The sequence below is a fragment of the Mus caroli genome, unplaced genomic scaffold (assembly GCF_978045245.1).
Source record: "Mus caroli unplaced genomic scaffold, Mus_caroli_1 scaffold_9, whole genome shotgun sequence".
Classification (NCBI taxonomy): Eukaryota; Metazoa; Chordata; class Mammalia; order Rodentia; family Muridae; genus Mus; species Mus caroli.
Window position 1 is genome coordinate 107055555 of NW_028227264.1, and position 13261 is coordinate 107068815.

Genomic DNA, 13261 nt, shown 5'->3' on the forward strand with positions numbered 1-13261 from the left:
ATGATTTGCTAATTTTGTTGGGGATGTTATTTTTAGAGGCCAAGAAACAAATTAGTTATTTCAATGTTATTTATGGGGAAATTTACAAATTTTTTATAGTTTGAAATTGCCCTCAATGTATTATTTATAGCTTACATTGAAAGAAATATTTCTTATAAAAAGATATGATTATAAGATTAAAAGATTATAAGAAAGTATATATCATTAGGCACATTTTCATTTGATGATACACTATTAACAAAAGATTAAAGAGAAAAGCAAACGTTAAATATATTTTTAATTCCCTGTAATGGATTCCAAGCTATTAAAATGTTATTTTGAAGAAAAATATAGAGCTCTAAATACCAAAGTTATTTTGATGTGCAATATTTACAATATATATGTATAAGTTAAGAATTATTCTAAGTAACTGCCAATTAATTGCCTCCATCAGAAAAATAGTACTGGAATCATGTATCTAAAGCAATCGGAAGCTAAAAAAAAAAAAAAAAAAAAACGAAAGCAAGAAGAACAGGCAGAGGGGAAACCATTATTGCAAATGTGACTTTCAGTTAAATCCATTTTCTCATAAAGTGGCAAGACAGTATTTACAACCGAAAAGCACGTATTCTGCACAGCTTGTCTTTCCTTCAGACGCGGGGCTTCTTTTCCTCCATGTAGGACGCCCTCGAGAGTTCATAATACGTGATAGATAAGTCTGGAGCTGGAGGACCCTGGGGTAGCAGGCTGTGAGTTGGTGCTGGCCGCTGGAGAGAGGGAAGCTGTGTCCTGAAGAGCCAACTCGGATGGCTCTGTAGATGTGATCCGATCCACGATGCTGGACAAGCAATCCAAGCTGGACAAGGAGCTTTTATCTGCAGCACATGCTAACAGCCCAAGGAGAAAAGTGCTTTCAGAAAACCATCCCCACGCAGACAGGCTTGCTTGTGGTGCCCTTTAAACCAGAGGTCAGCACCTTTGACCTCATAGGTCAGGTGATCACAGAGGGACTGATGTAAAACTTTGCAGTAAATATCTAGCAATTCCCGAGGGTAGAGGTGTGGAAGATCCCTGGTAATATTTCAAGCAAAAGTGAGTGTGTGTGTGTGTGTGTGTGGATGCATGCACATGCATGCGTGTATGCTGGTCTGTCTGTCTGTCTGTCAGTGTAATCTGTAGCAGAAAATGGTCCATAGCCTCCCCCATGACAGCCATCGTTTATATACCTTTTCTAAAATACTACTTGGAAGGACAGACTGCCATGACTGAATTACGAGACTGAACAGATCTTTAAAGGTGTCTGAAGTTATCAGTTCTTACCATTTGTTACATCAGGACAGTAGATGCTGTCAAAGCTGCTGTTCTTTCGGGACCAGACAGGGCTGTTACATTCAGGCTGTTAACACAAAACACACAGAAATATATCTTTAAGCCTTGGCAAAAAGGCGCACAGACCTAGGGTGAGATCACACCAGCCCCCTAACTCAGGAAACTGAATGGTCTTAGTTCCCTCCCCGGCAGCACTGATTTAGAAAGGGGCTGATGTCTCCAAATCTGCAGGGCACCAAGGTCAGTCTCGGGGCTGGGAGAAGAGGAAAACAGAAGCAAAGAGAAGACAAGTCACAGAAATCCTGCATCAATGTGCCCTGGGTTGACCATGCAAAATGGATTGCAGTAGAAGGAAGCCACACTAATTCTGGGAGAGAACGCTTTCCCAGGGCAAAAACACATTAGAAACCTGCCAACACCAGAGCCCTCTGAAAACAGTGTATCAACATTGCTTTCCAGCCTGGCCTCAGAGCAGGAATTGGAATGAAGTTGGGATGCTTTCTAATTAGTTACTGAGCTATATACACTGGGTGGCTGCTCTAAGTAAGAAATAACAGAGAAAATACACTGTTAGTCACTTAAAGACAAGTCAACCTTTTACTACCATCTTCATGCATCTGCAAACAGCTAGGAAATCAAACTAAAATCCTGTAGGACAGTTTTCGTTCTTGTTTTTTAAATCTTTCTGTGAACACAGCTCTTAAAGCAATGGTCCCACTGAACCTGGTTTAGAAAAGGTACCAGGACTTTTCACAAAGACTATGGTAAAAGCGAGGCTTACCATGCCATCAGAGCAGTTGGAGGTGGGGCTGGTGGGCTCAGAGCAGCTCTGTCCCGGCAGGCTGTAATAGTTCTCCACCTGTTCCCTCAGCAGCTCCTGGAGGCTCTCAATGTAGCGGATGGCATTCCTGAGAATCTCTACCTTGGGGAGTCTCTGGTTAGGGTTGGTGGTGGTGCACCTCTTGAGCGTCTCGAAAGCTTGGTTGACCTTCTTCAGGCGTCTACGCTCGCGCATGGTGGCGGCCTTGCGCCGATCCATGGTAGTGGACTTCCTCTTGCAAGCTTTGCAGGCCCACATGAGGCAGTGGCCAGCCTGGTGGTGGCCAGTAGGTGCACGCACGTGCTCCTCATCGTCTGAGCCCTGCAGCTCAGCTTTGTGTGCTCCGAAGGCTGTTACTCTTGGCTCAAACTGGTCCCCAAACTCATCCTCTGGTGAGGGGATACAGGAGCCTTCATAGAAGTACTCAGAAGGGGAGAACTGGCAGCCGTCCGTCATGTCCATCCTTCAGAGAAGCAGGTGGGAATACCTGGATTCAGCAGAGAGGGAGACACGCCAGTCTCTGGCTGCTGCAGGCCAGCAAATCCAGGCGGAGCTCCTGGAGTTTGAGACTGTCTCTCTGTAATTAACAAGGACAGATGCCTGTTGGCCAGGGTCGGTCAGTGGCTGAGGTTGGGGCTCTTTATATATTCCTGGGGGATGGGAAGGGAGGTTGGTCCCTGTAGCTGGGCGTTATTAGCATATCCCACCACAACCCCCCACAGGGGCTGTCTGGGCAAGCCTCTTGTCTTTCTTCTAGAGACACTTTGCAGTTTACTGGTCCCTTTGAGCTAATGATTTTACTGCAGCCCAACCTGCTCGGTGGCCTTCTGGATAAACTAAACCTAGGGATCACTTAAAGGGGATGGGGTTGGCTTCTTGAAATTAATCACACTTTAACATAATCATCAGCAGCAGCACGGTAGCAAGACATTAAACTCCTGTATTTCCGTCAGACACCAAAAGGGAACCTAGCTTCTGGATTCTTAACGCACGGATCTCCGGTGCTAGCTTCTCATTTTCATGAACTTTACCAAAAGATTGAGTCAGTTTGTGCACTGGTAACAGTTGGTAAAATAGTGAGGTGGCATTTTCATGGATGGCGTGAACCTAGAGAGCGTGGTGTTTCAAAACCTGTTTGACAAAGACCAAAGAAGTAAAGTTCTGATGAGATAGATGGTCATCTCATGGGGATGACAGTAGCTGAGTTTCCTTTCCGAGGTCTGGCTCTGTCAGAGGGTCACACGTTTCTTCTGCTGCCCTGAAAAGGAGGTGGACCAGGTGACCTTCCCCGCATCCTTCCCCTCCGAGCTTCCATCCTCCCCAGCACACGTGTCTGTTGCCTCTTCCTCTGCATCAGGCCTAGGCTAATACCTGCACTGGGAGATTCCCACGCCTGAGGACGGACACCGGCAGCGGTCCAGTTTCTCACAGAAAACTCCCCGTCCAGCTTGGGGTTTCTTTTCTCCAGAGTCTGCTGCTCCGCCCTACCGTGTCTACAGACTAAACAGCCAGCCAGGCTTCTCGGGGTCGCTAATTTTCTGCTTTTCAGGCCAGCTAACACCGTTACAGATGGGTCCCAGCTGCCAGCTAAGAGAGATCCTGGGCTAGTGTAAAATTTCCAACTCCTCTTAAAAGAGTGGCTTCACACACTTTGGTGACAAAAGCCTTTCAGAAATGCCATTTGCAGACAGGTCTTTGAAACTTTTGTCAACTGAAGACAAAGGGGAAAACTGCCATTCATATTCATATTCATATATATATATATATATATATATATATATATATATGATCATCCTGTTCCTCTGCTTTTATGATTTCTTCTCCACTGCTGACCCGCTTTCAGATCACGTGAGAGGGGAGCTGTTATTCATATCCAAGAAACACCATTACTTACGGTCAACACAAATTCTCTGAGAGCTTTGAACCTCTTTTTTGTAGCCCCGTTGTAAAAATGGACTGTTCACACTTGGGAGTGTCATCCAATTAAGTAAGTGTTGTGGATTCAAAGTGACCCTTTGTGTGTGTGTGTGTGTATGTGTGTCTGTGTGTGTGTGTGTTGCACTTGCCTTTCAATGGTGATGGTGATGATGATGATGATGATGACGACAACTCAGAGTGACTTTTCTAAAGCAGCCAAGATTGACAGATCTGGTATCTATAGGGGCCAGATAAATTATAATTGTCTGTGAAGGCAAGTACTTTAAGGAAGGGACCGGAAAGTGTCAATCACTGCACTTGCTAGCTGCGTCTGTCTCTGTTCCCTCTACCCTGTCCTATAATCTTGAAGACAGATTTCTTCTGTAAATCAGGTCTGGTGGGTCTCACACTGAGGGGCTATTTAATCAATTGGCCAATGAAAAATCCAACTGTACCCCTATTAGGACTGGATTAAAAATGTCTGCCTTTGAAATGAATGCAATATTGGGACAACATTAGATTTAAACATACATACATACACACACACACACACACACACACACACACACACACACACACGTACTCCTGAAGACAAGGCTCCCGTGGATGCATCTGATTGAGCACATAGCACATGTGGAACTTCTGTGACACTGTTTTGGAGAGGTAGATATTCTCACCCTCAGATTCACAGCAAAATTCATAGAGAGGATACGGTCAGCAACTTCACTACATAAAACCATAGTCTTCCTCTTCCTCCTTCTCTCTTTGTTTCTCCTCTCCTTCCTTCTCTGCCTATCCATCCCTTTCTTCCCCCCACCCCTTCCTCCTTTCCATCTTTCATCTTCACCTTCCTTACCTCTGTCTTATATTTGGGGTAACTAAAACAGACCAGTGATGGAGATGCAAACGTGGTCCTTAAGGTGGAAGTGGAAGCAGCTCCATGCTGCCGACTGACCTTCCCACTGTTTCCCAGTCAGCCTCTTACTGTTGTGTGTGCCTAATAGCTACTGCCTCGAATCTGCCCTGCACGGTTGATTTATTGTTCCTCACCATTGTCACAAAGTAACGTGGTACTGGAAAGGATTCCATTTTGTTTGTTTGTTTGTTTTAGGTAAACTTTAACGCTAGGGCTGAGTAATTTACCCTTGTCCACACAGGATTTGAAGTACTCTCCCTGTTTTTAGAAATGGTTCCGAGTCCCTGGAAGTGATCCTGCTTGCTTCATACTCAGTGTTGGGTGGTGGGGTGGGGGCTTCCTTGACTCACCAAACAGAAAAGCTTACAAACTGGTGTCTTTTCTCTGGGCTCTTGCGCTGGGAAGCTGCTGTCACTCAGGGGGCCCCTTGTCAGTAGCAGGAGTGCTCAGAAGTTAGGGCTGTCTTTGGTAAGGTGATCTCAAAACAAATTTACCAGAGAGCAGCAGGCTGAGTGGAACTAAAGACGCAGGGAAAACACAAGCGCGGGCCGCTTAATGAGCACGGCTGAGGGGGTCCGTGTGGAGGGCCCTTTGGGACGCAAGTGCTGAAAATCGGGTCTCAGACCACAAGAATAAAAAATGAGACAAGTTTTAAGCCATTGCCACAGCTAGAGAGAGAGAGAGAGAGAGAGAGAGAGAGAGAGAGAGAGAGAGAGAGAGAGAGAGATCAAAAACCTGAGGTAGTCTGCAAAAAGGGAAGAAAACTGGCTCCTGAGATGAAAAAGGCTCACATGCATATTCGAATGCACAGTGGAATCCTTTCTCTTCACTTCTGCCCCTACCTGCAGAGCTCTGCTTCTCTGTTTTGAAGAGGACATCCCAATGTGCTAAACAATTTTAAATTGTTATCAGCTCTGGAAGCTGGGCACACCTATGTAAACACATTAGTACCTGCCAGAGCAGTGAAAAGAATTTGTGGACCAGACAGCTGAGGAAGACATTGGCCTCCGCTTGAATCTGAAGACTTCCAAGAGAGATCAAAGGACTATGTAAGGACATTTAGCAGCCTGAAGAAGAGGAAAGAAGTAGCCTGTCTCTTCCACCCTACCTTTGTGGCTGTATAGGGCAGGGACCTCTCATCCTACAGAATGACTCAGAGTTAGGCTTGCAAAACACTTTCTGCAGACAGAATCCGCCAGGACCAAGGATCATCTTTGAAAAGATTTCATTACTGTGTGGAAGTAACTGGTGGCTTCTGTCCACAGAAATATCATGTGGTGTGTTTACTCATGATCAGACAATGAAATTAATATAATGTTTAAAATTAAGTGCTTTTGGAATCTCTATGTGGTGATATGAGAACCAAATGAAAAAAATCAGTTAAATGTTTCCAAAGGAAGAATATAAATGGTAGAGGGATGTCTTTATAATTTTAAAAGTGACTTTCATCTTCCTGATTTTTCCTGTCCTCCTGAGTTGTTAAGAGCCCCTGAATTTCTGTCCTACACACACACACACACACACACACACACACACACACACACACACACAAACCATCTTTAAAAGTTGACAGAGAATTGAGATCACTTGATAAAAGCAAATTTTCCCAATGTCTGTGGTCCTGCTATGGTGATGAAAGTTAGCTTTAGAAGGCTTATTGATATTTGATATCTATGAATTATTTCAGTAATAGCATAGCAGAAAACCACTCATTATTTAATATGTGACATTATATGAATCTCTAAAAAGAGATCTAAGTTCAATCCCAAAGTCCTTATCTTTAATAAGTTATTATATCTTAATTTTCTGCTTCCATAGTCCTGTTTATTTTGGCTTTGACCTTGGTTAAAGATTATCATCATTAATATCAAACAAAAACAGTTCAAATCACAAACACACCAAGGATTTCATTGGAAATCCTAACATGTCAGCTATATCACCAAAGGTCATATGAACTCTTTGGAAAATATTTTCTCTATTTAATGAAGAGCCTTTCATAGGCAACCTCACTCCAAACAATTTCTCAAGTTACCCAGCTAAGAAGATTTGGTTTGCAAAGACTGAATGAAATCCATCAACAAGGAAAGACCAGGAGTTGATAAAAGCATCCTGATGCAAAGTAGTTCAACTATAAGTCTTCTTATAAATAATCTAAGATGAATATATTTATTTGATGAGTTGTGACATATCAATTGCACACAGAATCCGGTCTTTAAAAGTAATGGTACAGAAGTACATTTTAGGGCAAATCCTTTGGATGACAAAATATTCAGAGATATAGAATGTGTACGGTTAGTAAAGATGGAGACCACCCAGACTGAGTTAGGTAGATTTTGGTTGGGTGATTTGACTAGGGAATGCTTTGGCATTTAGTTTTCAAAGTCAGGCTGTAATCTGGAGTTTATTAGTTCACTGCACTTGGAGGAAGAGGTTTGCAGGAACAATTGTCCATGAGAGCCAAATAATTGTATGGTCCATAGATGTTCTTATCTTTCTGGATGCATAGTAAGTAGCTGAGGGTAGAGTTGACTTATGGCCAAGTAAAGAATGTAGTTCTCACTGGTTATAGTTGGATTGCATTAATACAAGACTAAGAATGGCTTTACCTCTTGCTCAGTATGATTGCTGTTCCTGGCTGGAGTCAGCAAGGACAAGAAGCTACAGTTTGGGGTGACATGCCTGTTGATGGTCAATTGAGATTTACTAATAATATAAAATAAAAAGAATTGATCTTAGTGTCAGTTTGTGTCTTCATGGGCTATCTGTGAATTTTCACAGGCCCTTGAGAAAGGGCCTCACTCCCATTGTCTTATAAACAAGAAATCAGGACTCATCAGGAGAGGGATTGGCTTAGGCTGTATAGTCTGGATTTAGTTTAGGTAAAGAGGCCTCAAAGAGACTCGGCAGTTTTCTAGACCTGTGTCTCTCAAACATTTTAAAAAGGAATTATATGCCAATACCAGTATCCTTAACCAAACACTCTGAGCTTTTCATATGATCAGAAAATAAGTTAGTTACAGGTAAGGCAGACAGAATCACAGTACAGCAACTCTAACCCACCCTTCCTACCATCCACCCCCACTCCCTCTGACAAGTCATGCTCAGAAAGTTTTAGGTATTGGTTGGATTTCTGCATTAGAGAGATTGAACCTCAACATTTACACAAATATCCCAAACTCGGGAAAACCTTGGATTTGGAAATATTTCCAACACCTATACATTTTGGATAAGGGATTCTCAACATATCCTAGCTCCAAGAAAAGTTTTTAAAGGGTGGCAAAATAGAGCTGCCTATCTGCGGAGTGCAGTGTCTGTGGTGCTCTCTGGAACTAGTGCGTTACTCAACACAGGGAGGGTTAGGACACGGATCCCGGCTGGCAAATGTTTGGTTCCCTTTGACTTTTACATGAGAACTACAGAGAGGCAGTGGAGTTCCGGGGTGGTAAGCGGAGATGGCGAGAGTACTGGCCACAGAAGGGTAGATGGAAGGAAGGGTTTAGCAGACCTGGCGTGCTTTGCTCTGCTTTCTTCCCCACTGTGTTTCTTGGTGGTCGGTTTTTTCCCCCTGAGGTTACAGGAAAAACAGAAGCGGCACACGTTGTAAAATCTTCACGGAGTAGAGCTCCTGGGGCTTCCAGCTCTCTCTGGGGCTTTTCTGTTTGGTCCAGTTAAGAGGTTTCATGTGTGTTGTTGTTGTCTTTTGCTACCAAGCATTTAACCCTTCTACTATTGAAGCAGTCCCCCCCCCCCCACACACACACACACTTTCAAGGATGTTCACTCTTCTCCAAGAGACAGATTGCACTTCTCTTTTATCTTTCTGTTTGGAAAATAAACTCAAACCAAAGAGCACTTGAAAATATTCCAGTCTGCTGGGGGCTAGTCTAGTTCAAGAAAAACGGCTATCAGGCCCATGTAGGTCCTGGCTACTTTAGATCTACACTAGGAAACAGTCTGGGACACCAAGGACCGAAAAATAAATAAATAGGGCCAATTAATTGGATATATTTTAGGGAAATGAACAAAGAATTCTTTTGGGGAGATTTGAAAGATTTTTGTATATTTATAATTAAATTTCAGAGGAAGGAAATCCCATCCAGATCACCAACCATAGAACAGTGTGGGGGACAGAAAGAAAGAAAGAAAGAAAGAAAGAAAGAAAGAAAGAAAGAAAGAAAGAAAGAAAGAGGAAAAGCCACAGAAAGGAGAGAAGAGACATTTTCTGGATACTCCCTTCTACTAACCAGAAGTGAGGAGTCTACATGGAATATTAAAGTGCCCAGTTTAACTGTGATTACGGCTCCCAAATTCATTTTCCTCCCTATAAATTAGGCTGAAAGAAGAGGCCCAAATAAGTGGTCACATGCGGTATCTAAGTTAAAATATGGCTATTCGTTTTTGTACAAGTCCTTAGAGTCCTTACCGTTAAATCAAATTAAGGCCACCTTTGTACATGTAGAAATGTATTAATATTTTAATATTACAATATCAGGATCTTCACACATTTTATATACAATGTTTAAATCCACGTTTAAAATATATCCTTTAGGCTTACATAGAAACGAAAGTTCTAAGACTATTTACAAAAAGTACATTAAATACTATTAGGATTAAACGTTCTCTCTTTGATTTAGACAGGAATGAACTTCGTTTGCAACTGACAGAAAAGGGTCACGTGATCATAGTAAAAGTTAATATGTTATTAAAACCAACCAAACTAAAAACAAAATTAGGGTTCTAGAGCTAAGCTACTAGCCTTTCCGATATAATAATAATTATCATAATAAAAGCCCCAAGGCGAAGGACTTTCACTTGAGGTGGTGAGAAGTTTCTTTTTTAATACTAAATCTCTCGCCTTTCATAAAAGCTGGCATCTGTGAGCTCTAATCTAAATGATTAGGCGGAAAGGGGGGTCTTCCTGCTGGGTGAAGAATGTTCCAAATGCTGGTTGAGTTACTTCTCCACCACCTCCTCCACGCTGGGGAGTTTGCGTTCCTCTGAAGAAATACTGTCCACGATGGAAGAAAGGCGCTGAAGACTGCTGGAGGCTGAGGCATCCACACTTGCTCCTCCTGCGCACAGAGAACAAACACAAACCGCGCCTGTAGCTCCCTCTGTGTGCCCCACAAAAGGTTACCGAGGCCACGCGGAAGGATTGCATCCCTGAGAGCAATTTGGCTGTTGCTAGCTTTGAGCTCTTTGTGCTCGGCCAGAGCACCCCCTGTGCTGTGCTGTGCTGTGCTGTGCTGTGCTGTGCTGTGCTGTGCTGTGCTGTGCTGTGCTGTGCTGTGCTGAGCCTAGATGCTTCCAGTACAGCCCAGTGCCCTTTCTTTTAAGTTACCTTCCTTAGCAGTTATCACGAGGCCCCTGGAATGATCCGAAACACTTGGCCACTGGGGGCTGCAGGTGCGCAGGAAATCCGCACCCTCAAGCTGGAAGGAAAACCAAAGCAACAGATTAGAAAAGAAACAAATACGCAGGGGGGGAGGGAGGAGGGGTGGGAGGTGGAGGCTTGGGGGTGTCTCCCCTGCTTCCTTGGGCCAGACTGCATTTCCTGCTTAGGACAGGGGCTCTATCTTCTAGGGTCACTGGAGGTTCATTAGAGAGGCGAGGGGCGGGCAAGAAAGGGGGTAGGCACCAAGCAGGTGGAGGTTACGGTCTCAGGAAGACTTTTAATAGGCCTTTTATATTTCCCTGCCCTGGTCACATCTGGGCTTACAATTTCTTGCTTGGGTTTGTAGCTGTAGGGGTCCACGCCCAGCTCCTGCATCTTCTCTTGCTGATCCAGCCGGTGCAGCAGGTCCTGCAGACGCTCAATGTAGCTGATGGCGCTCCGCAGAATCTCCACCTTGGGCAGTCTCTGGTTGGGGTTGGCCACAGTCCGACGCTTCAGGGCCTCAAAGGCTTCGTTGATTTTCTTTAGTCTCCTCCTTTCGCGCAGGGTAGCTGCTTTCCGACGATCTGTGGGGGCAGATTTTCTCTTGCAAGTCTTGCAAGCCCAGATCAGACACTGGCCAGGGCAGTGGGGAGGCTGCAGGCCTGGGGGAGCCAGAACATGTTCCTCTCCACTGCTGTCGCTCCCGGCTTCCTGGGGCATTTGGTCCTGGCAAGGTGATAGGGTACCATCACTCCCTGGATACAAAGGAGAGCCCTCTGCCACTTCTAATGGCTGAAGAGTCACATTTTCTCCATCTAAGTAGAAGAAATAGGAGCCAGTTTCAAAAAGGTCCATCATCATGTTCTCCTCCTTGGCCTCTGACTGATCTGATCTGGGTGATGGACTCAAAAACCCAGAGGAGCCACCCAGATGGCATTTAATTAGTGCGGTGACATAAGTCGACCCAGCTTTATATATAGTAGCTACTGAAACTCAATCCAACTTCTAGCTGTCATGGAGCATCAGTCTCCCAAAGTGATTACAGCGAGTGCTCCCTAGAATATCTAGTTTGAAAGAAAACGGAGAAATGTCGCCTCTGAGAGTGAATGTGACCGTCCATAAGACAAACAGGTTAAAAACAAAAATGCACACAGATAGTCACAGCCCTGAAAGCATTCGGTGCTTCCATTTTGGACAGTTCCGACAGTAACCTGCTAACCAGGCAACTTCAAAAACAACTGGGGATTAACACTGCCCTGCTCCCCTCCCGCCAGAGTTCAACTGAATTCTAAGTATAGACCCATGATGAGAGATTTCATAGGCAATAGCCATTGCTCCAAAATAGCCTCATTAATATTTCCAGTGTGGTTCGGCTCCTTGCTCTGTTCTGCCTGTCAAAAAGATGCTATCCCTGTGATTAAAACCATTACCAGTCCTTCAAAGGTTACATATGACTTTCAGGCCTCAGCTTCAATAGAAGCAGGTAAATAATCTCTTTCCTCTCTTTTACTACATCTGTAAGATGAGGTGGGAGTTGGGGAGTGGGTGAAGGGTGCTCACGTCCCATGCTGTGAAGTGACTCAGGATTCTTTCATAGTGACCTTCCTTGGCTACCTGTTATTTTAGATAGTGCAATTAAAATATGAATTCTGCTTCCTTTTCCAGTTGGAGCAATAGCATATCAAGTGAGGACTGAGATACAAGAAGGAAATAAACATGGAATAAACCCCTAAAATAGTTGCGGTTAAAAACAAGAAACACAACAGTTGATTGATAGTTCAAATGTATCTTGAAATAATAAAAGGTTCTGTACCAAGTTTTATTCACCTTCTCGCTATCCATTGACTCTACCAAAGTTGGTTGCTTAGGATTCAGATGCGAAAGTAAGAAGACAAGGCGCATGTAATGAAACAAATGTTCTTTATTGTATAGTGTCCATAGTCCAACACATAAACATGTTGTTCCTAATGTAAAAATGAAGTATAGAGGGCTCCCAGATTTCAAAGAACTCTCTTTTGGTCCTAGCTGTGTTGACTTCTATTTCTGTGTCTATAGATAAGTACTCGTTGAAATACTTCAAGATGATAATGGTTGTCTTACAGAGTTTGGGTAGGCGTTCAATAAAATATTATCACACATGACTCATGTGCATGTAGCCATGCAGTGAACATTAGTTCACTAATGTTTAACATAAAACATAATATAACATAAAACTGTTGGGACTAAGCATTTCAAGACAAATAAACAACAGCTGGTGTTGCCCCCTCTCTCTGGCTATTCTCTCCTCCCCAAAATGTTTGTTCCTCTTTCTTTGATTTTCAATCCTTCTTGAGAATTCTGGAGGGAGTACTTCCACTACCAGTAAGCAGCTTTGGAGATAAAAGTCTCACTTTTTAGTAGGTACCCCAAAAAGTGAATGGAAAGTATAAGAACTTATTCTACCTCAAGCATTGGTTGGGTTGTGTTCCCTATGGCTTCCTTTTTCAAAAACTAAACTAAATTAATAAAACAGTAAAAGTCGTGCAAAAATCACTTTCATATTATTTAGGAATAAGTTAAAATTTTAACCCAAGATGCTTTATGTAGTCCTTCTCAACCTCCATTGAGAGCTGATCTTTGAGTGTTAACTATAAGCTGTTTGGGTCAGTTTTGTGTATTTGTTCTTGTGTAGCTGTGAGTTCCTTATCAAGACAGAGAGTCATCATTACACTCTGGGGTGGTAGAAAGCACTAGAAAGAGGAAGAAGAATGTAATACTTATTATGTTATTTCCTGTGATTTCCACTAGCTGCCTGGTCACCAAGATTAAGGCTGTAGACTGAATGCTTCGGCAACTCAGAGTCCAATCTAGCTTTTCTTATAGAGCATGAACTTCTGTTTTTAACTACATGTTATGCTGTCTCATAGGAAACAATTTGAAAAGT

At 43.3% G+C, this 13261-nt stretch overlaps 2 protein-coding genes across 3 annotated transcripts; both read right to left on the reverse strand.

The window, feature by feature from the left end:
- Positions 1–675: 675 nt before the first annotated feature.
- Myf5 (myogenic factor 5) lies at positions 676–2590 on the reverse strand. 2 transcript variants are annotated; one of them, XM_085843439.1, is made up of 3 exons: positions 2090–2590; positions 1300–1375; positions 676–854 (listed from the first exon to the last, which is right to left on the reverse strand). In XM_085843439.1, exons 1-3 carry the CDS (start codon positions 2588–2590, stop codon positions 676–678), a joined length of 756 nt encoding a protein of 251 aa, XP_085699565.1. The 2 variants fall into 2 exon arrangements, with proteins under 2 accessions (XP_085699565.1, XP_021030823.1); XM_021175164.2 differs by having other exon boundaries at positions 676–866.
- Positions 2591–9914: 7324 nt separating this feature from the next.
- Myf6 (myogenic factor 6) lies at positions 9915–11199 on the reverse strand. The gene is made up of 3 exons (XM_021175124.3): positions 10681–11199; positions 10303–10393; positions 9915–10033 (listed from the first exon to the last, which is right to left on the reverse strand). The coding sequence occupies exons 1-3, from the start codon at positions 11197–11199 to the stop codon at positions 9915–9917; spliced, it is 729 nt and encodes a 242-aa protein (XP_021030783.1).
- Positions 11200–13261: the final 2062 nt, after the last annotated feature.